We start from the raw sequence: 23,975 nt of genomic DNA, 5'->3' as shown, positions 1-23,975 counted from the left end.
GCAGGGAGCCCCGCCCTCTGTCAGCTTGGATTAAGCTTTTGCACGTATGAAGCAGATGAGCTGTCAGATTTCTGCACGTTCAGCCTCTTTTTTTAAATTGTTTGTAGACATTTTGGATGCGTAACCGTCCCCATCTCTCCTCCGCAACGGCTGGCCTCGGTCGGCCTGGACGCCAAGAACACGGTGTGTATCTGGGAGTGGAAGAGAGGGAAGATCCTGGCCACGGCCACGGGACACTCGGACAGGGTGAGAGCGTGCACCAATCAGCTTCCTCTGCAGTTAAGCCTCGCCGCTTGCCGCCGTCTGGCAAAGCCTCTGGGCGGTGCCGTCTGAGCGGGACAGAAAATCAGCGTGAAGCACCACACACCAATCAGATCTCAATAAAAAATCTTTTACAGAGTTTGAAAGTGTTTCCTTCTCATCGTACTTCCACTGTGCATGCACGCGTTTTCACATAAACCCGATAACGGACGATTCTTCTGTTCTCCAGATCTTTGACATCTGCTGGGATCCGTTTCAGCAAAGCCGCCTGGTGAGCTGCGGCGTGAAGCACATCAAGGTAACGCAGAAATCGTCGTTTTGTGCTCGTCTCCAGAAATGTGGAAGTAAAATGTAACGTATTCCTCCTACCCAGAAATATGACTGGTCAGCACATTTACCTTCTCCACCTTCATGTAGCTGCTTAGTTTCACTCGAGGTAATAAAATAGTTCCTCTGAACGCCCGTCATTAAATATCTCTGACTCTCTAACGAGCCGAGAAGGAAGCAGATATAAAAGCTGGAGACAACTCCCAGCTCAGCTTCTCTCATTGTTAGTTTGTATTGTTGATTGTTATTTATGCTTAGAAATATTTAACCATAGATGCTTAGAGGTGTATAATCAATTGTGTAGTGATAAGTTGTGTGATCTTTAACAGGCTACAGAGGCTTGGTGTGCATTCCACACCTACATCCTGGGAGCATGAGAGAGGTCATACCTTCTCTTATTGTTTTATGGTAGGATTAACCTAGCTACGTCTGTTTTAGTCTAAGTGCTTTTCTGTTTAGATGAACTGCTGGACTTCCTCACCAGGGGGGGTCTAGTCTACCCTCTTCCTGACCAAGGATGTTTGACCCTTTGATCAGCAACACACACACACACACACACACACACACACACACACACACACACACACACACACACACGCAAGGTACTCTTTGTTTGTATGTAGACGTCGTATGTTAATGAACCTATGCATATTCATGTAACCTCAATAAAAGGATAGTGTATGGGAGGACGGACGAGAGCTACTGGGGTCAAGCGAAGGGACGGCGCTCTGTCCAATCTCTCCCGTGCACGAGTACCATGAAGAAGTTTGCCTACTTGCGTCTTGCTTGCAGTGTAATTATATTGTCTTAACGTTCCAGCGAATAGGTTCAAGCTACAAACCTAACACTCATCCAATCAGAGTCCAGTCCAGATATCAAAAAGCACCTTTACATGGTTCACTGCTGTGGATTTAAATACAAGACAAATCCAGGACAATTTAGATTGTTTTTTCTTTTTTATTTGCTGTTTTGAACACATTTTTCCAACGCCTCTAACCTGTAGATTCGCCGGATGGTGGCCACTTCATGACTGGCTTTAGCGTCCTCAGCCCCGTTTTTCTCTTCAGACTCGTGTTTCAGGTCGTGGTCCATGTTTGCTTCACTAAGAGTCACGACTTCCCTTGCAGGATAAACAGACGATGTCACAGGTTGCTCCTCAGGGAAAGTTTGATCCGGCAGCATTTCAGGCTCGCTCTCACTGAACTCGCTTTCTGTCGTGTCTCCGTCACTTTCTGTCGTGTCTCCATCGCTCTCCAGAAACTCTTCCATGAAGCGGTCTAAAACCGGAAAGCCATCCTCCATGAAGTGTTCAATGATGCTCGTCACATCTTCACGTAGCTTTTCCCAACGCCTCTAACCTGTAGATTCGCCGGATGGTGGCCACTTCATGACTGGCTTTAGCGTCCTCAGCCCCGTTTTTCTCTTCAGACTCGTGTTTCAGGTCGTGGTCCATGTTTGCTTCTGTGTTTGTGAAGAAGTAAGCTCAGGTGTGTTTGGTTTTAAACTCTGCAGAGGGAACTGCCATGCAGGGCCGTTGCTAGCCATTTGGGTGCCCTAAGCACAAATGCTTTATGGTGCCCCCCCCACTGAAAAAAAAAAAAAAAAAAAAAACATTAATACTTTTGAATTTCTCAGTGGAATTTGTTTAAATAACAACAAACATGACAGTTAAAATAAATAAGGTTAAAGGAGGTTAAAAATACTGTTACAAATAAATACTGAAACAAAAATTGAACATTGGAACAAGAACAAAGAGCCTGGCAATAATGTGTAATTTTTTTTATAAAAAAATAATATATATAATATAATAGTATTATTATTAATATATTTACAAATAGTTTCACAATAGAATTTAAATAAGAAACTTAAATAAGAAAAATAAGAATTTGAACACAAAAGCCACATTCCTTAAGTAACTATGTTAAACATTTTTACAATTCGTTGTCAGAGTATGCCCTAGACTCTAGGGCATACTCTGACAACCAGAAAATGCAGGCGTGTGCCTCTCTAGGGCCTAGAGAGGCACACGCCTGCATTTTCTGGTTGCAAAATCAGCTATAAGGTCATCATATGATAGCTTCTGAGCCACGTCACCATTGATGCTGATAACAGCCAGACCACTTAAACGTTCCTGCCCCATTGATGAACGCAGGTACGTTTTAATGAGTTTGAGCTTTGAAAAGCTTCACTCAGCAGAGGCAACTGTGACAGGCAGGGTCAGTGCAATACGCAGAGCAATCCACAGATTGGGATATACCTCTTGAAGCTGATTGTCATGTAAAAATGACAGCATTTCCAAAGCAGACGTCTGTGGTGGCAGCTGAGGAAGGTTGATGATTTCCTGCATCATCTCAGGTCCATCAATGTCAGCTACTCCCTTATCTGTCAGTGTCTTCTGTACTTCAGTGCAGTGTTTTTTTAAATCCTCCTTGGACATCCCATTCACTTTGCTGAAATCAAGCAGCACTCCATATTTCTCCTTCACTTGATTCATGGTCTCAAACCTCTCCTGTAGGGAGATTAAAGCAGAGTCCACAACACAATTGAAAAATGTGACCTCAAGCTTTTTAAGGGCATCATGGAGGGGCTCATCAACAGCTTCATATGCAAACTGCCTTTTTGTGCTCCTGAGCCTTTTCTCCTTCAACTGTGGTTCTATGTTCAGGGCCTCACAGAGTTCTTTGGCAGCTGACACAGCCTCATCAAACCCAGACTGTCTGTATTTAGAGAGGTTACTTTTGGCAGTGTCAATGAGCCTGACAGCAACATCGAGCTGCATGGAGCTGGACTGTAGTAACTTGTTCACCTGGTTTGTGATTGTAAGAAGTTCACACCACACGATGGAGCAAATCAAAAATCGAAATGAGGCTACTTCCTCAGCAAGCACTTGAGCCTCCACCTTTGCGACTGCATCACTTACAGCTTCTCTGGCCTCCAGGAGAGCATCCCTCACTTCTTTTGTCTGACTCCGGACAGCAGTTACACTTTGAAGCCTGCTTTCCCATCTAACGTCACTCCAAGATTTAAGTGTCAATTTCACATGTTTTGTTAAAATGGCCCATCGCTGGGTGGCACTGGAAAAGAAATTGAACAACTTCTGCAAATATCCAAAGTAGCCAGTTGCATCTGGAGAGGACTTGGCAGCATCAGCTATGACCAGATTCATCGTGTGAGCGCCACAAGGCACAAACAATGCTCTCGGGTTTAATTGTAGCAGTCTGGCCTGAACACCTTGCTTCTTCCCCTTCATGTTGGCCCCATTGTCATAGGCCTGTCCTCGACAGTTTTCAAATGGAATGCCAAGCTCCTTCAACTTGTCAAGGACAACATTGGACAGGTTAAGGCCAGTTGTTTGCTCCACATTTATATAGCCAAGAAAGTATTCTTTAATATCTGGTTGTGCTTGGAAACAAACAATGCGTACTATGACTGACATTTGTTCAGTGTGACTCACATCTGGAGTACAGGCAAGAATGATGGAGAAGTATTTTGCCAACTGGATTTGCTTCACAATGGCGCGGTATGTTTCTGAAGAGATAATCTGAATTAGTTCGTTCTGTGTCTCAGGGCTGAGGTAATGTGTGTGGGAACCTTCATCTTTTATGTTGGCCAAGTGATTTGCCATTACAAGGTCATATGTTGCCATAAGCTCTACTTCCTTCAAGAAGTTGCCATTGTCCGGCTCATAAAGACAGTCAGAAGAGCCCCTAAAAGACAAATTTCTGGAAGCCAGTGAGAGAGTTATTGAGAGTAATCGTTTGAGAATCTCTCGCCACTTTTTCCTTTCTGCCTCTAGTAAGGTCAACTCCTGTTGATCTATTGCCATGCTTTTCTTTAGCCGTGTGTCCAGTTCTCTCCACTTAAGCATGCACTGTATGTGGTCTTGGCTACACTCATGACCCCTCAAACGGATGTTGATGTTCGACCAGTCACTGAAGCCCTCTGTACTCAGCTTTATATCCTTCACACTGAAAAGCTTACATGCAAAGCAGAACACAGCATTGTTCTGCGGTGAGTACACTAACCAGCTCCGGTGAACCTTTTCTCCATTGGGAAGAATTTTGAACTTAAGGCTAGTGTGAAATGCTCTTCCATCAGGCCCCTTTGGAAAATTAAAATCAGAGCTGACATTAAAAGGACCTCTCCGCACAATTTCAACACGATCAGCATCTACAATGTGAGCTGGCCAAAGAGCAGGATCGGTTGAAGGGGGCACACATGTCTCCACAGTGTCACTTTCTGATAGTCTCTCAGTGACAGGACTCTCAGTGGTATGGAACTGTACCTGAACTGGTGGTTGATGGTTCTTGTTCTTCTTGGCTAGGGATTGTTGCAGGGTCTACAATGGCTGGTGGTTGATGTCCAGGGATGGCACTACTACTGGATGGTTCATCCTGTCCTTGAGATCCTCCTTGAACATATTTAAGCATTGACCCTGCATACAAGAGAAAATATTCAGGGATTTTACAGAAATACAATTTTGAATCTACAGTAGGCCTACGAAAGATTGCATTATAAGACTAATAAATTAAGTAAGTCACTGGTACATTTAAAAATTACTAACTATATTTTACATGTATAGATTTTCATAATGGCAAATGGCAATATAAACATGCTGTACATAATTTGATATAAATGCGCAAGTAGGAAATCTATATTACTGGAAGATATAGGTTTCATATTACAGTTTCACCAACAGATGTCGCCCTTGATCTATGAACCTAAAGAAAGACGAGAACTATTTATGTGTTCAGACGTCAATGGCATAAATAAGATATGCGTCTTTATAGATATCCTGAAATGCAGCAACATACAAAGTAATCTTGTCTAATCTGATAATAATACTTGACTGCATCACTGACCTATCCCAAAGTTAAGGTTAATCAGTAGCATGCATGACGTTAGCCAGCTAGCAACCTGAGGAGGGAAATGCTAGTCTCACGAATCACGATAACGTTAGCAATCGTTATCTGAAAACCGTCAATTGAGTGACCATGATGAGTTGCTTTTAGTAGTCCATTCTATATTCATATCCACAACGTAAACAAACTACCCAACATCAATCATTTGCAACATTTGTTAACACAGTATGAACACTGCTAACAGGAGCTATCACAGAGTTGACGGACATGAGCGTGCAAGCAAGGGCTACAATAATGAACTTTTTTTATTATTATTATTTAAACATTGCCTTACCGGCAAGCGACGCCTGAGTTTCATCACGCTTCCTCTTCTTCTTTCTTTTCTCCGCTCCCGACTCCTGTTGCCGTTTCGAGGCCATGTTCAAACAGGTGTTTACCAATTATAGAACAGACCACTGGGAGTGGGGGGGCACCAGGAGGAGACTGGAGACAGGGCACAAAGCAGATTCACCCCTTTTCTCGGGAAAATTGTTTTATGTTGCTTTTGTATTGTTTAACCATATTAATGCATATGATATTTATAGTATTAATATGGTTTACTTTTTTTTTTTACGACCCTGATTTTTTTGGTGCCCTACCGGCCATTTGGTGCCCTACGCAGTGTGCGTTATGTGCGTTTGGGGAGCTACGGCACTGAGGTTTCCCCTCGGGAGCAACTGTTTGCTTTCCTTCACTAAGAGTCACGACTTCCCTTGCAGGATAAACAGATGATGTCACAGGTTGCTCCTCAGGGAAAGTTTGATCCGGCAGCATTTCAGGCTCGCTCTCACTGAACTCGCTTTCTCTCGTGTCTCCGTCACTTTCTGTCGTGTCTCCATCGCTCTCCAGAAACTCTTCCATGAAGCGGTCTAAAACCGGAAAGCCATCCTCCATGAAGTGTTCAATGATGCTCGTCACATCTTCACGTAGCTTTTCCAACGCCTCTAACCTGTAGATTCGCCGGATGGTGGCCACTTCATGACTGGCTTTAGCGTCCTCAGCCCCGTTTTTCTCTTCAGACTCGTGTTTCAGGTCGTGGTCCATGTTTGCTTCACTAAGAGTCACGACTTCCCTTGCAGGATAAACAGACGATGTCACAGGTTGCTCCTCAGGGAAAGTTTGATCCGGCAGCATTTCAGGCTCGCTCTCACTGAACTCGCTTTCTCTCGCGTCTCCGTCACTTTCTCTCGCGACTCCGTCACTTTCTCTCGCGCCTCCGTCACTTTCTCTCGCGCCTCCGTCACTTTCTCTCGCGCCTCCGTCACTTTCCAGAAAGCCATCCTCCATGAAGTGTTCAATGATGCTCGTCACATCTTCACGTAGCTTTTCCAACGCCTCTAACCTGTAGATTCGCCGGATGGTGGCCACTTCATGACTGGCTTTAGCGTCCTCAGCCCCGTTTTTCTCTTCAGACTCGTGTTTCAGGTCGTGGTCCATGTTTGCTTCTGTGTTTGTGAAGAAGTAAGCTCAGGTGTGTTTGGTTTTAAACTCTGCAGAGGGAACTGCCATGCAGGGCCGTTGCTAGCCATTTGGGTGCCCTAAGCACAAATGCTTTATGGTGCCCCCCCCCACTGAAAAGAAAAAAAAAAAAAACATTAATACTTTTGAATTTCTCAGTGGAATTTGTTTAATTAAATAACAACAAACATGACAGTTAAACAAATAAATAAGGTTAAAGGAGGTTAAAAATACTGTTACAAATAAATACTGAAACAAAAATTGAACATTGGAACAAGAACAAAGAGCCTGGCAATAATGTGTAATTTTTTTTATAAAAAAATAATATATATAATATAATAGTATTATTATTAATATATTTACAAATAGTTTCACAATAGAATTTAAATAAGAAACTTAAATAAGAAAAATAAGAATTTGAACACAAAAGCCACATTCCTTAAGTAACTATGTTAAACATTTTTACAATTCGTTGTCAGAGTATGCCCTCTAAATTTCAAAATTTAGATTGCTTGGCTGGTCACCTAAAACGGCTTATTGGACTCACCAGTGACCTGCCACTTAAGACAAAAGAAATCCAAATAGAATTTGCAATATTCAGATTTACCTCTTGCATGATCTGCAAGTGGTGGGCAAGTTTCTGCCCAGAAACACCGCCCTTCTTCTGGAAAACTGTCATCAACTGAGGTGTAATTCTGTCTAACTGTGCCGCGAAGGTCATCTCCAGTTGAAGTGTTGTAATACACTGGAATTCAGCATTTACCTGTATATCACACACACACACACACACACACACACACACACACACACACACACACACACACACACACACACACACACACACACACACACACACACACACACACACACACACACACACACACACAAAAAGAAGACTGGTGCTTAATCATTGGTATGATTATTTTGTTATTTCTTCATTAAATGCTACAATGCAATTGCCATCACTTCATAAAGCATGATTATCATATGGGTTAGTATACAGTGCATGAAGGATGTTACTACTGTTAATCAAAGAAGAAATGAATGGCATCAGTCCATTTAACGGGTTTAAAGGGTTTTAAAAAGCAGATATTTGTCTGTTTCAGGTGGTTGGCAACACATTTTCCTGTGCTCTTTGTCCACTGGTGGGAGTGTCTCACCTGTGAGGTCAGCGGGGCAGAACTCTGCCATCAGCAACAGAGAGCAGAGAAAATTTAGATGTGCAACTAAAAACATGCTTGCCATGTAAGCCCCAAACATCTCTGAAATTGCTCTGCAAACTTCAGAGTACTTATACTTCAGGAGTCCTGTGGGTACCGTAAAGACTCATGTATGCAAACAAACCACATTTTTTTTTGCAATCTGATCCTTTTTCTCTTGGCTGTTTCCTTCAGGGATCACCACAGTGAATGATCCACCTCCATCTAACCCTATGCTCTGCATCCTCTTAACTCACAAGAACTAAATTCCTGTTTTTCATTTCACTTTCGCAAGTTTTTTTTTTCTTTTGTCCTGGATAAAAGAAATTTAATCATATATATTAATTGATATTAATTAATATCAATATTAATAATCACAAGAACCCTTAAGATGAGATAGATAAACTTGTCCCTGCAATACTGTGACAAATACTGTTGTGATAAATATGTAAGGAATTTGCATGTACTTACCAAAATAACACCATCTTCTTGAATAAACAGTAACACATAAGGGGAAGAAAATCTGCCAGAAAAGGAAGACAAATAAAAAAAAAAAAAAAACTTTAGAAAGACAAACAATTACCGTTTCCAAGCCATTAGTGCATTACTTCATGATACTCCCTTGTAACAAAACAAATCTTACTTGTGCCTCTGTGCAAACTACAGATGGCACGATACCACTTTTTTATGTCCGATACCGATATCATAAATTTGATTATCTGCCGATGCCGATATGAATCCGATATAGTGTATTTTATAATAAATAAAACTGTTTTTATAAATATTTTGCTGCATTTTGTATAAGTTCATACTCAGTTTTAAAAACAAAACATTAAAGCTATTCTGTTATACCTGTATGCAAAAAATACACTGCACCCAAAATATTTTATACGTCAGCAATACTGATCAACCTAAAAAACTTACACCATCCTCCTTATTCAGGTATTCTAAACAGTACATAGAAATATTAAACTAACTAATAGGACTGCCAACTCCCAGCAAAAATATTAGGAAACCACCCCGCACCCTTCGCCTGATAATGCTTAATTGACGTAATCTACTTTAATGCACAGAAATCAATTATTTTTCTATAATAATTTGATTCAACATTTTTCTTCAATACAGTTGCAGACAGCGCAGACAGCGTACCTTCCCAAAGGAAAAAGTGCTATATGTACTACTATTACTAGGGCATATATTAGACTTAATATTTACTACATACAATAATGGATCTCTATACATTTAACCAGATCACCACTTTGGTAGTAAGATTTAGAATAATTATTTATTAAAAGCTAGACATTTAAAATGAGAATAAGAAAGAAAATTATGTCTTTGTGTCTCCCTTTCCCTGTTAATGCCCTACCTGGCCCCCTGGCAAAACTTTGCTAGATCCGCCCCTGCACAGTTACCAGATGTCAGCTACATAGAAAAGGATCCTGGTGTTATTTGTCTCATAAACAGTTCATAACTTCCCTTCAACTCATTCATGTGACCTAAAATGTAAACCTGTTTCTTCATTACCTGTTCAGCTCTAATGATTCAGTAAAAACTTCTCCTGGTTTCACCTTCATGTTTCCTTCTCACCACATATCCAAACTATCATGACCAGCAGCTATTACGGCTGTGGCTCCAGAAAACATAAGCGGATACTAGAAGTAATATTAAAAAATTCTAGCAACAGCTTATCAAGCTTAAACGTGCTGCTGTTGTTTATCTGCCGTTTTCCTCTTTCTAGCGCAAACTGGGTGACTAACAAATGAGAGAGACTAGCGACAGAAAAGCCGATCAGCTGATAATCGATCAGTTTCATGATTGAAGTAGCAACAGGAGAGGGAGGGGGGAGAATGAGGGAAGAAGTTTTAGCTGTTCAGCATGAAGACACCGAATAACTCCAGCTTTGTGTCTTTTTTCATTCTAGCTGAAGTATAAAACAAATCGCTTCCTTTCCCCCTCAATACAAAACTCCGACAGCCAGTCCAGCTGTGGCTCCATACATCGGTTGTTAAGCTCAGCATGGAAATACTATGCAAACATACAGAGATGAACTTACACACTTGCTTTACTTCTGTGTTAGTTTTCTCTGAGATTAAATGCAGCGGTTTGGAAGCACGTAGCGAGGCTTTAAATGCTAAACCAGACCGCTGACAGGTCTTGCACTCAACAGCTCTATCAAGTGAAGCAACTTCTTTTCTGAGTTAATTTCAGTTCTGACAAACATCACTCTCAGTGCCTTTTGATCTCACATTTTTGGCAACCACTGAGTTATTCTCCTCCACAGTTTACAACCATTATTTTTTTCTGCACAAAAGACGTTGTGCAACGCCAATCCTACTTATTTCCTACTGCACCCCTGACTGTGCAGGTGCGTTCAGAAGCCCCCTCCCCCGCCCGACTATTCCTTAATGCCAATGTTGTGGCGGGAGGGACGATTTCTCCACTTAAAACTGCAGGCGACTGTACAGTGAACTTTACAGCTAACTACAGAGAAATTGCCTCGTTCCATAATTTGTTAGTACAAAGTGTGCCACCAGAACTAAGCTAAAAACATATGACATTTTAACGCATCAATACAATTACTCTTTTAATAGAGCAGTAGCTAATAGAGCACATAGCTAGCTTAAGTCAAATTCATGACAAAGTTCAGAGGTGTACAACTACTTAGACTTCTTTCTCCATGTGCACACGTCTTAAAGAGTCAACATGCTTTGACTGAGGTAAAAAAAATAAAACAAAAACGACCGTAAAAGGTTTACTTACCGAAGCTAGACCACCTTTATATGAAGTTGTGCGATTAACTTGAGCCCGCTTGCAGCACACAAAGAGTCCGCTTCTTCAGTCCGCGTGCAAAATGGTGGCCTGTCCTAACGCATGCGCAAAATGGCCCAGCAGGAGGCTATGAAAAACATACTTAAGCATTTTGAGCTACATTTAATTAACTAAAATTAATTGGATTAAAACGCAGGGAATGTATTCTGGAGTTACTCGAATTATATATGTAGACAGGAATTACTCATTTGAATTGAAAAGATATACCAAAATATAATATGCTATATTTAAAAGGAGACAATATCACTTTTTTCAGTGTACAGTCCCAATCAAAAGTTTAAGGCAACTTGAAAAAGGGCACAAAATCATATTTTTAATGATTTTTTTTTTTTTTTTGGAAATAATTTTTCTTAACAAGGTTCCAAGTAGAGCTTCACCATGCAACAAGAAGACATGGGAATGAGACAAAAAAAACGAGCATGCAATTTATTGAAAACGACACTTAAACTGAAACTGGCTGTTTTACAGCTGATCTAAAGTTTAGGAGCACACCTCCAAATAAACCCTGTAAACCCCCCAAAAAAGAAATCAATGTTCCCAAACATAAACATGGAGTAGCTCCACAGTTATTGTTTTTCTTCTATGGTGCAAATAGTTTTTAAAATTACTTTGGAAATTTTGTTCAACCCCAATGAGCCTTTGCGGTGTATTATATTAAAAAAAATTGTGATTATTTATTCCAGATAATTCTGACAATAGGTCATTTAACAGATTTATATCATTTTCAAAGGTAAAATTTTGATGTTTACAAAGTTGAATTAAGTTTTTCAAAGCTGAAAAAGACTGCATATGTTTGCAAGCAGCATATTCTGTTAATATTAATTGCAAGGCAAGGGTTATCTGATGATTGTAGGTTATCTGAGGATCACATGGTCTGACCTTGAGGTGAATTTGGTGGGATGTCCACTCCTGTGAAGATCAAAGGCTAAAAGGCTAGCATATGCATATATATATATATGCATATATATATGCATATATATATATGCATATATATATGCATATGCAGTAAGGGTATACTTAGTGTTTTTTGTATTTTAGTTTGCTTTTTGTTAAATAAATAATAATATTGCATAACATCATGTATTATTGTTCATCTGAGGATACATTTAAATAATTGATTTTGGATATATAGACTAGCTGCTCTAATGCATCATTCTCTCTTTCTCTGCAAATTTGCCCAAACTCATCTCTTTTTAAGGTACGAGGGTTATTTACAGTAAAAACTCATGTTAACAATGCTGGAGGATTAAGGTGGTACTCTGCTTTGCTTTTTCTTTATCAAACTAACTCCTTTATGCAGAAACAGTAGAAACAATTGATGACAACATGTCATATTGTTACATTGTTAACACTGTTGTTTGTTGTCTATGATGTGCTCACAGGCGCAGCTCCAAAACCGTATGTCACAATACTTAAAGAAAAGGGGCTGCTGCAGTGTCAAGTTCCAGGTGCTTCTCCTAAACCTACAGTTGAGTGGTGGGACAGTGACAACAAAACACTTCCTTTTAAGACGGTGCAGGATGAAGAACAACAAGGTCGCTTCCACGTCACCGTCCAGACTACTGTAACTGAGCCTGGCTGTTATCGCTGTGTAGCCACACAGATGGAAAAATGGCATCGGATTTCTTCAGAGATCTGTGTGCATCATGGTGAGTGGGATATAATTCTTCAAAGAAGTGTGAACACTAAAATGTGAATATGTGCTTAGACTGAACACTAAGAATGTGGTCGGGGAGGAAAGACATGAACATAAAAGACGATGTGCATGCTGGAAAAAAGCTGTCAGTTTCTAACTGAATGTTGAAAAACTAAACTCGCAAACACATACTGTATATTATAGAAGATGAACTTGCTGTTGTGACTGATTTGTTTATGAACTCTTACATGATGCCCCAAGCTAATTTCTCTATCAAAATATTGGTGTTTTTTAAACCTGAGCATGCTTGCAGACTCTTGAAATAACACTTCCATGGTAAATCTCACTCTGCTTTATTTTTCATTTTTAAACATTAATGGCATCATATTCACACTCTGGGTGGTGCTATTACTTGGTGTTGGCTCTCTCTAGAGTATCATTTTGTGTTGCTGTTAGGACACAGTGGTGTTTTTGTGTAACTTATCTGTGTACCCAGTTTAATTAAAAACTTGTCTTATTGTCTTATTTCATAGTATAATCTTCGTATGCCCTGTCTGAAGCACTCTGTTTGTTCACTCGCTAATTATAGTCCTAGTATTCACTCACTATCTCTTTAGGGATTTGCTAGCTTGACTCGTAGCTGACTCACTAGCAGTGTGTCCTCTTCACTTGTACCTCTGCACTTTCCTGCTCAGTGTGTGAGACATCTGGTTACTCCTCGGCCTCCTTTAGTAATAATGATACTTGTAATAAATGTAGCCGCAGCTCTGCAGCTTTGCAGGAGGATTACTGAATTGGAGACTTAACATCACGGCTTTGAACAACCGAAGCTAGCCAGGCCCCTGTAGCCGGTGCAGCCGAAGGTAGCATAAGCCCCAGCATATTGTCCTGAGCAGCCAGGTAAACAGGATGGCTGGGTGACGGTGAGGAGGAAGCACAGTCTTAAACAGAAGCTCCAGGTACACCACCAACTCATTCATGTATCTAACTGTTTTCCCCACTTGGCGACACACCTGCCAGGGATCAAACTCTGGTAATTGGTGATTCTGTTCTGAGACATATGAAGGTACAGGGCTCGCAAAATTTCTCCAGTCGGGCTACCAAAATCTGTCTCAGCCCTGAGGTAAAGACAACAGCACCCATAGTCAATTGTCTTCCAGGGGTCAGAGCAGGCAACATTGATGGAAATTTAAACAATTTCAGACTCTGTAGTTTTCTCTGGTCTCCTCCCTAGTCAGACCATGACTCGCATGTTTAGCCGCATGTTCTCCTTAAATTGCTGTCTGTCTGAGTGGTGTCCAAAAAGCGTTGTGGGATTTAATTGGCAAACCTTCTGGAGGAAACCTGGTCTTGTTAGGAGAGACGGCATCCATCCCACTTTGGATGGAGCAGCTCTCATTTCTAGAAATATGGACAAATTTATTAAACCCCCCAAAATATGACTATCCAGAGTTGGGACCAGGAAGCAGAGTTGCAGTCTTGCACGCCTCTCTGCAGCTTCTCTCCTCCTGCTACCCCCCCAAAAACCCATCTCCATAGAGACTGTGTCAGCTTCCAAACAGACAAAATAAAAATAAAAATCTGCACAAACCAACTTAAACATAAGAAAACTGCACCAACAAGTAAAACAGTGAAATGTGGATTATTAAATATTAGGTCTCTCTCCTCCAAGTCTCTGTTAGTACATGACTTAATAATTGATCAACAAATTGATTTACTCTGCCTTACAGAAACCTGGTTGCAGCAGGATGATTATGTTAGTTTAAATGAATCAACACCCCCGAGTCATTCTAACTACTAGAAACCTCGAAGCACAGGCCGAGGGGGCGGTGTGGCAGCAAGTTTTCACACCAGCCTATTAATTAATGAAAGACCAAGACAGACTTTTAATTCACTTGAAAGCCTGAAAGCTTAGCCTCAGAAACCAGTCTTACTTGTTATCATCTATCGTCCACCTGGGCCTTACACAGAGTTTCTGTCTGATTTCTCAGACTTTTTATCTGATTTAGTTCTGAGCTCAGATAAAATAATTATTGTGGGTGATTTCAACATCCATGTAGATGCTTTGATCTTTAGATGCAGATGTACAGCCGATTCTTGTTCTGTCCAGGTGGCTCTTCTATGTTGTGCCATACATTTATGGAGTGGCTGTTTGGTTTCCCCAGTCTAGAGATCTGAGTACTCCTTGCTAAACTGTACACCATACACTACGTTCTTAAGTTTGTGTTTAGGAGTTTTGTCTTTTGGATGAACCAGTTTTTGTCTGAGTGTGTGGCTGAGTCTGAAGTACACTGGGATGTCGTGCTTGGAGAAGAATCTCCGGAGTTTCTCTGATAAACCTGCAACATAAGGGCTGACTTTGTCTTTCTCCCTAGTTGATCTCTGACCTTCTTTACTGTGCATGCAGTGGTTTGTATCATATCTATCTAATAGACTCCAATTTGGAGGGATTTTTTTCTGGCCAGTGTTGCCCCATTGTTAGCAATATTAACTCAGCTAACTGCAAAATTTCCAAGGACCTCACCACTATCCTAGCTCCCCTCATGAGGAACATGCCCCATCACATTAAAAACTCGAGATGATGGATCATGATGAAACTAATCTCCTGTGATGTAGTCTCTCTCTTCACATACATAACTACAACTGAGGCAGTGGAGACTGTCAGAAAATGACTACAACAAGACAGCTTTTTAGAAAACAGAACCAGCTTCACGTCTGATCAGATTTGCACACTGTTAGACCTCTGCCTTACCACCACATATTTTAAATACAACAAGGTTTCTACAGAGAAAAACATGGATGTGCCATGGGCTCCCGGTGTCACCTATTGTAGCCAAACTTTACATGGAGCTTGTTACCTAAACTGAAATAATTGCTACTATTTGGAGTAAGTGTAGTAAATGAAAAGTATTTTTATGAGCCACCTCATCTATTTGATCATGAACATTTATGTTGGAAAGGTTTGGTCACCATTTTACACAATTTGTTTTCTCAAATTCATGTTGTTTTCTGATGTGTATGCATCATTGTCTGTTACACTTGTCTAATGAGAAACTTTTTGTACTGTTTCCACAGAAAAGATGTGTTAGGGAAAATATTCTAAAACACTTCTTCAGTAAAGACTCAGAGAAGAGAAACACACAGAACTTCTTGCTAGCAAGGGCAGCCTCCAGACTGAGACTCGCACTAAGAAACTGCCCCAATCTTTATTTATACTTCAGTAGGTGTGTGTGTGTGTGTGTGTGTGTGTGTGTGTGTGTGTGTGTCCTGCTGATCAAAAGGTCATGAGAGCACAAAAGGTACATCCTTGGTCAGGAAAGGGGGTAGTCTCCCCCACCCTAGATAACATGGTGAGGAAGTCCAGCAGTTCATCTATATGTAAAGAAGCACTTAAACTAAAACAGACATAGCTACGTTAATCCTGCCGTAAAACAATAAAACAAGGTATGAGCTCTCATGCTCCCAGACGTGGGGGTGCATTCCTGGGATGCACCCCAAGCCTGCAGCCTGTTAGAGATCACACACAATTAATTATATGCCTCTAAGTATACATGGTTGAATATTTTCTAATACAAATAACTACATGCAGTATTCTACCATATGCAAACTTATATCACTAAAAGATTATACTGACTACTAAATACAATTTTCCATTGACAAGATGGATCAACCACCCTCAGGTAAAGTCCAAAATACCAGCCAGTCAGCAAGGTAAATGACAAAAAAAAACCCAACTCCAGGAACCAGCACAATAAGTCACACAAAAAGATCTGTTAGGAACATAAAGAAGTCATGGTAAAGTTTTAAAAAAAAATCGAATAATGTAATGTTTAATTTTTTAGAAGTACAGGAGAAATATTTGTTGTTTAAAAATATTTAATTTACTTCAGCAGTTGAAATTACAAGTTATGCAGGCACAGGCTTTTAGATTAATGAAGGCTAGAAATGTAAAAAGAGAAATAGGGAGGAGTGCAAAGTGAGCAGAAATTATAAAGTCAAAGAGGAATGACGTTAAAAAATGGAATTTGCAACTGTCAGTTTTATATTTGATTTGCTTCACTGACTTCTTCAGAAGGAGACAAAACACTGATGGCTTTATTCTGACTTTATTTAAAGATTATACATAGCTTCTCCTGAGCGACAGAATACGTTCTACAGCAGTTTTTACAGGCAGAGTGACACTGCTCAGGACCTGCATATTTCCATGTGTAAAATCAGATATCGATCCCTTTACAGAAATCACAGTGCAGGTTTACCATTTATCATATTATAATTTGTTGGATTTGTTCAGAATGCCATATTTATATTGTGCAAAGGAGTTAATAGATTTCAGTAACTTTGTGTGTTGTGTGGGTCACAACATTAGGAGTACCAGTCATTATAATTTAATGCTGTATGATATATCAACATTTACTCAGCCTCAAATACCTTTATAACAATGTCAGAAAAACCTTAACATTTAATTTAAATGTAATTTAAACTTTATAACAGATGAGACTTTATGGTGCTGAGTTATAAATGAAGTGATTCTAAAAACTTTGTCTCACTTCACTTGTTCCAAATTTTGTCCTGTTACAGCTTTATTCCAAAATGGATTAAATTAATTTTTCAATTCAATAAGAAAAATGAAAATTTGGTAGAAGGGTAGAAAAAAGTGACTGCAACACTGAAGGACCCAGTGAGCACAGAGGCATCAGTCATCTGTCAGTGGCAGCGCTTCAGCATTGCTCTGTGGAGAGGAAACTCTTCAAGAAGAAACATTTCTGCAGCACTTCATCAATCACATCTATAAGCAATGTTCCCTCTAAGCTGCATGCGCAATTGCACACTGCTGGCACGGTCTCTGCGCACAGAAAATCTGCGTTGCGCACAAAAAAAATCTTAAAACGATGCCACCTTATCCCATAGTTCAGCCAATAATGCAATTCACATTCGTATATACGCAGCTAATCAACGTCGTTGACAGGCCATGAAAGCGTCCTTATCAATGTTTCCTCTAGTTTTTCATGTGTCTGAGCGAACATACAAACTCCCTGAGCGGCCCCTTGTGCCGGCTTTATAAAAAAAAAAAGTTGTGTTTTTAAAATTGGAGTTCAAGTTATTTTTACTTCCAATAGTGTTAACATACTACACAGGTCATGAACAAGAATTTTTTTTTTTTTACATTTTCATTGTAAGTGGGCTAAAGCAGTTAATTAAAAGTAGTCTAACATAAATGTAAATGCTGTAATTTGATTATTTTAATAAACCATGTGACTTGGATGGATTGGATGCTGGCGTGACCACAGTGCACACGTTTGATGTCGCTCACAGTGGTCCAAGGGACCGCTCAGGGAGTTTGTGTGTTTGCTCAAACACATGAAAAATTAGAGGGAACATTGCCTATGTGGTAGAATGGCCAGACAGAAGCCCTGTAAAAGTCACATGACAGCCTGCCTGGAGTTTGCCAAAAGGCATCTGAAGGACTCTCAGACCACGAGAAACAAAATTCTCTGGTCTGATGAAACAAGATTAAACCCTTTGGCCTGAATGCCAAAAATAATGTTTTGAGGAAACCAGGCATCACTCATCACCTGACCAACACCATCTCTATAGTGAAGCATGGTGATGGCAGCATCATGGGGCCGAGGGGGAGGGGGCTTAAGTGTTAAGCAAGGAAGAAAGAAAGTATTAGCAAACTGAAATGTCATATAAGCCAGCTGGTAAAGCGTGAGACATCAGTCACCCCGTCTGTCCCCCGTGAATATGTGCGCAGGTCCTCACAAACATCTCACCCCCAATATCCTGAAAAACCATCTACCATCAAAGAGGGCAAAATACACCACCATGAAATCCAGAAACCAAACACCGTAGCAAGGACAGACAAAACAGCAAGTAGTTTGGTGGCTCATGTTTGTTGCATTCCAAATTATCAGAGCCTGAACACAAACACACAGAATTGTGACAGAAACCCACACAAGCAGAAACTCCAAGTAGCTGCAACCTACAGCAAAGACCAAGCCGCTGTGGGCACCAGCATGCCAAGCTAGAAACATGCAAGAAGGCCTCACCAGTGTTCAAGGCACCTCCCAAGATCCAACAGGTGCAACCAAGGCACAAGTGTCACAGAATGACCCAGCCCACAGAGTGCCCATCCGGCTCGCCACCTCCTGAGAGAGTGGAAGGTTTCCACCCAACTCTAGAGGACTGGGCATAGCACAGGGGGTTAGATCAAGGGGAAAGGAAAAGAAAGAAGAGGAAGTTCCCAAAGCCATCAGACCTTGGCATACCATTTCCCATGGAGCCACCAGGAGAGGCACACTGGGCGAGCCCCCACCACCGAGAACCACAGACAACCAGATCCAGTGAGCACAGAAGGAGGAGAGAGAAGCAGGGGAGAAATGGGGAGAGACACAAGGGGGCAACAGAACAGCCTCTGGTTGGAGGGAGGGGATGACATTAATGCCAGGCAGCCCGATCTGTGATTATTTTGGTGGTATTTAATTAGTTGTTGTTGTTGTTGGTGGTGTTGTTTTAAATCACATTCTAATAGTCTGAGGGTTAAGGTCACTGATGACGACTGAGACTTTTTAGGGTTAACCTTCAAAGAAATTCACTTAATTTAAAACAAAAAAACAGACTCTGTTTTAATGATGCGGTTGTAAGAGGAGGAATGAGTCAGTATGAAGTGACATGAAAGACATTTCTTCTGTGAAATCACTCAAACACACTCACAGTAATCTCATACACTTCACAATAATTTAGTGATGAATTTAGAAAAAGCTGGTGTGACACAATTGTTAAAGACATAAAAAGACATCCTTAGGAAATAAGATCATGACAAACAATTATATGTTCTAAACCACAAGTGAAAAGAAAACAAACTCATTGAGCCAAATGTACCACTGAGTGTTTTAGTGATAACTCGGCAGATTAGATGGAGGGAAAAAATGTAAAAACCCAGCAATGTTACAGTCACACATGTGGAAGAAAATAAGGGCACTAATACAACTTTGGTTCTACTGTTTTTATTTTTCAATTAAAATTATAATGAAGCTAAAAGATAGGACACTGTCTTCATCATAACAAATTATTAGAGTCAAATGATATTAATCCTATTTGAAGATTTTGGATTGCAGGATAATATAAACCTGTAATTATTCATTTTACACGTTTCAGTGAGGTGATAAATATGTTTGTCCAGATGAAGCTTCCATGAAAATGCAACTAAGACAAAGTTAGAGTGTCACACGTAACTCTTCTCCAAAGCATACGCCACACAAGATGGTTAATTTGGGTAGCAGCCCTTTTACTTGCCACACACAAATACACTGTGGTTTTTGCTCATTCAGCCTGGGACACAGAAACTCCCCTGGTGGCTCACTGCTGCCTTCTGCCTCTCTGCTTCTCACTGACAACAAAAAACACAAGTCCACGTTAATCCCCTGCCCAGGCACACATGCTCTTCGCTCCACCCCGTGAGCACACTGCATCACCCCTCCTCTGCAGCAGGTCAGAGACCACGCCCCCGCCACACAGAGATTTAAGGGTTGTTGTTTTTTTCTCGTACCTACTTGGTTAAGATTCCAAGCAAGTGTCGAAAATGTGATGTCAACAGACTGGATGCCACTGATTGGCTAGTCAATGGCATCACCCACTAAGACGTGAGAACATCTCCTTCACAGAATTATCTATGCTGACATCACTCAGGTCGCTGTTTAAACCTGCTGTTTGTTGCTGACATGTAGTCACAGTTGGAATTTTTTTTCTCTTCTTCTTCAGGGCTCCCCGTATGGGCTGCTGCACTCATCGGTGTTATTGGTGTTATTGTTGGTGTTGTGGCTGGGCTTACATTTAAAAAACACTGTGTGAAGAAAGGTGAGTTTTACTACTGTACTATAATATCACAAATTCTTCATGACTCCCTGATGTTAGGTCTTAACCTTTTGATTTATGTCAAAGAAGATAAATACTTTGTTTGCTCCATTCAGTGGGTGACCAGTGTAGTTGTGTGCTTCTTGAATATTTTGATTTCCTTCCTGCAGGTTCACAAAGAAGAGAGAACGGACAACTTGATGTGGTGTAAAGTGCTCTTGATTCTAAACAACCTTCAAAAGTGTGAAGTGGTGGTACTTTAAATCTGTTTTTCCCCCCTTTGATACATCTGAGATTTTAATCAGGACAGGTGAACAAGTTGGTTTGAGTTAACTCTTCTTCGTCTTGGCTCAGGACATTGCTCCTCCTGACTCCTGACTACTTTCCCATTTTCAGCACAGATCTGAGCTGCATTTGAAAGCTTTGCTAATGACATGAAGATGTTTCAAGAAATCCTCTTTTAAATGCACCAAAGTACAAGGTTTTACTGTAGTTGCCTAACTTTAAGCTTAAAGTAATCAAAGCGTGCTTCCAAACAGTAATTATACTGTCTTACTCAGATATTGTTAGAAGAACACATTTTGACTTTTGTCAAAATGGCAAAATGACTTCATGTCATTGTGATATGTGTTCTTACATAAAAGTGTGCAGCTCTATAAATAATTTGCTGACCAAATTTTCTCTGACATTTCTTGACACATGCTGACCTCCCAGCCCATTGTTCCTTCAGTGGGCTGGTTTCAGTCATTATGCAAATGTACTGTTTATAAGATTGAAACCTGCAGTCAGCTGAGACTGAAGACGTCACTTGGATGAGTGACGAAACGTTTCTCCCACTGAAAACGTCCAGATGAACAGAATCAACTTTTGGAGATTTCTCTGACATTTATGTTATTAATACGGACAGTGATGGTTTGTTTTCATCATAACAGATTAAGATAATTGTAGCTCTAACAAAAATTGATAAATAATAAGAAATGCAAAATTAAATTTACCTAAGATAAAAGGGACCCATAATGTTAAGACTTGAGATGTTAAAATATCAGGTTTGTCAGTCCAAAGCTGTCATACAGATGGTGAAGAATATAAACTCATATTTAACTCAGGTTAGTTAAACATGTGTACTCATGTTGGAATACTTGATTAAACTGGACCCGCAGCACTTCTCTTGTAAATCAATGTGAGTATTTTGCAGGGGCAGGGATAGTTCAGTAGGTAGAGTGGTGGCCCCATGATCGGAAGGTCGTGGATTCAAATCCACTGAACGGCTACTGTGTGGTATACCTGAGCACAAGGTACCGTCCCTACACACTGCTCCCCCAGCACCCAGTGGCTGCCCACTGCTTCACTGAGTGGATGGGTAAAATGCAGGGAGGAATTTCCCCACAGGGAACAATTAAGAATACATTATTGTCATTATTATTATATAAAAATATTTCTGTTTGCCAAGCAGGTCTGTCAGGTACACTTGTGCTGTAGTATGTTGTTGTTGGCTCCGTTGAATTTTTTTTATTTATTTATTTTTTTACAAGTTATATTTATGCTGTTAATTGTTGGCAGATTTTTTTTTATATTCATGCCATTTCAGAGAGCGCTTAAGGGTGCACAAGTCTGAATAAGAGATGAAACAACAAACTTCTGTGTCTACTATTTTGTTTTTGGTGTATGTGTTTCTTTAAAGATTCATAAAGAGAGGAAATGTATTAATGTCTTAGTCAAATTTCAAAAAAATTCTTATTTTGAAGCAGCTGTGCTTTGATAAAAGACATTTTGAGGCCAGGAAACCATTTTAATAAAACATATAAACCCAGGACTCTTATCCTCTATTGACTGATTTCATACACAAAATAATATCTGGTATATGTAGTGCCTCTAGTCAAGACCAGTACAATATCAATTTCAGTAGAGATCCTAGACATTGAGGTGGTTTTGATTTAGAGATTTACAAAAGGGGGTTGTCTCGGAAGTGAACAACTGGGATCTTTATTTCCTCCTTACAAATTGTCAACAACATATACAGTCACAGTCAACAAGTTTGCATTCTACACAAACAGTGCAGAAGAGTGAATTTCCTTTTTATCTTTTGTTCATTTAAATCATTTAACCTCTTTCCCTCCAAAAAGATCATTATGAAATATTATCCATCATATATAACCAAATATTTCAGGGTATTCTTAAATTCCAGATGTATTGATAAAAAATGGTATTTCCTATTAGCTCATTTTCTTTGTGGAGCTAAGCTGGGCATACACTGCGATTTATTTATTTATTTATTTATTTTTCCCCAGTTGCGTTATTCAGCTCCTGCTCAAACTGTACAACAGAATCACAGAGTGCTCACATTTTGCATCCAAATTTGAACTTGGTGATAAAGTGTTACCAAAACTTATATTACAATGCTAATATGTAACACAAAATCTGTCTCTCGCTCTCCCTCTCTGTCTTTCACTAACACACACACACACACCATCATAACCATCAACTTTGCTAAATTGCTGATGAAAAACATAATTGAGCAGCAATGTCCATCCAGCTCTTTTCACGGTTGGTGCAGTCGTGATCATTTTGTGAGGCCAGATTGAAAAGGCTAGGATGAGCTTGCCAAAGCTCTACAAGTTGTGCCTCCATCGCTTGTGTCCAGATCACACGCTGCATTGTCATGCTACTCTCTTTTTCATTTCCATTTCTGTGTTTGTGCATGCTTATTTACTGTCCGTCTCATTCAGCCAGTTACTTAGACAAACTAGCCTGTTCACATTTCGCAAACTTAAATAGCAACCCAGGCACACAGTGGAGAGTGAGTGGAGTGGAGAGGAGAGTGACAGAGAAAACAAAAAGACACCACATGGTCAGAGGGCCCGGGTGCGCCAGTGTCCGACAGCGTCGCCTCTGTCAGTGCGCCCCAGGGCAGCTGTGGCTACAATAAAGCTTGCCATCACCAGTGTGTGAATGGGTGGATGACTGAATGTGTAAAGCGCTTTGGGGTCCTTAGGGATACAGGCCATTTCACATAGCGATAGGTGGCGCTAATGCACTGGGAAGCTGGTTTGTCAACCAAACTCAAAGAAGAAGAAGGAGCGCTTCAAACCTGTTGAGAAGACGCTCCAGTTCTTCAAGAGACGGTTAAAATTATTCAGAGACGAGAAACGACATGTGAGAGAGTGAAAGAAAACAGTTTTATTATAAGGTTTGCATGTAAAATGGATATTATTTTTTAAAAAAGGATGAAGCTGTGGCTGATCTCTGTGGTGAAAGGACTTGAATAAGGACACGAGGTAAAGATTGGCTTGTTAGCTGCTCACATTTTAACTGACGAGTAAGGTTGTTTACAAGACTTTTAGGGTTAAATTCCCGTTGTTGGGATAAGCGTATTTGTAATCACTGTGTTGTTCGATGCTTTCGATCCAGTGATTAATATCAATCTGTGCTAAAATCATAACAATGAAGTAAGTTTTATCTCAAAACAAGTCTAATTTTCAATCAACAAATTCCACCAAATTTCTCTAATTA

The 23,975-nt window shown here is 40.3% G+C and overlaps 1 protein-coding gene and 1 pseudogene across 2 annotated transcripts; both read right to left on the bottom strand.

The window, feature by feature from the left end:
• Positions 1 to 163: 163 nt before the first annotated feature.
• LOC146575118 (uncharacterized) lies at positions 164 to 3,091 on the bottom strand (annotated as a pseudogene). Its single transcript, XR_014892591.1, has 3 exons — positions 2,846 to 3,091; positions 1,586 to 2,174; positions 164 to 329 (listed from the first exon to the last, which is right to left on the bottom strand). The product of XR_014892591.1 is annotated as an uncharacterized LOC146575118 (transcript).
• Positions 3,092 to 4,882: 1,791 nt separating this feature from the next.
• On the bottom strand, positions 4,883 to 11,231 carry LOC146575117 (uncharacterized). The gene is made up of 6 exons (XM_085275328.1): positions 10,907 to 11,231; positions 8,618 to 8,669; positions 7,555 to 7,710; positions 6,089 to 7,060; positions 5,785 to 5,933; positions 4,883 to 5,023 (listed from the first exon to the last, which is right to left on the bottom strand). The coding sequence occupies exons 4-5, from the start codon at positions 6,924 to 6,926 to the stop codon at positions 5,884 to 5,886; spliced, it is 888 nt and encodes a 295-aa protein (XP_085131454.1). The 5' UTR covers positions 6,927 to 7,060; positions 7,555 to 7,710; positions 8,618 to 8,669; positions 10,907 to 11,231; the 3' UTR covers positions 4,883 to 5,023; positions 5,785 to 5,883.
• Between the last annotated feature and the right edge of the window lie 12,744 nt (positions 11,232 to 23,975).

The sequence above is a fragment of the Mchenga conophoros genome, linkage group LG5 (assembly GCF_057382185.1).
Source record: "Mchenga conophoros isolate Kocher_MC1m ecotype Shallow Benthic linkage group LG5, M_conophoros_male_GT1.1, whole genome shotgun sequence".
Taxonomy (NCBI): domain Eukaryota; kingdom Metazoa; phylum Chordata; class Actinopteri; order Cichliformes; family Cichlidae; genus Mchenga; species Mchenga conophoros.
This window is presented reverse-complemented; position numbering and strand designations above follow the sequence as displayed.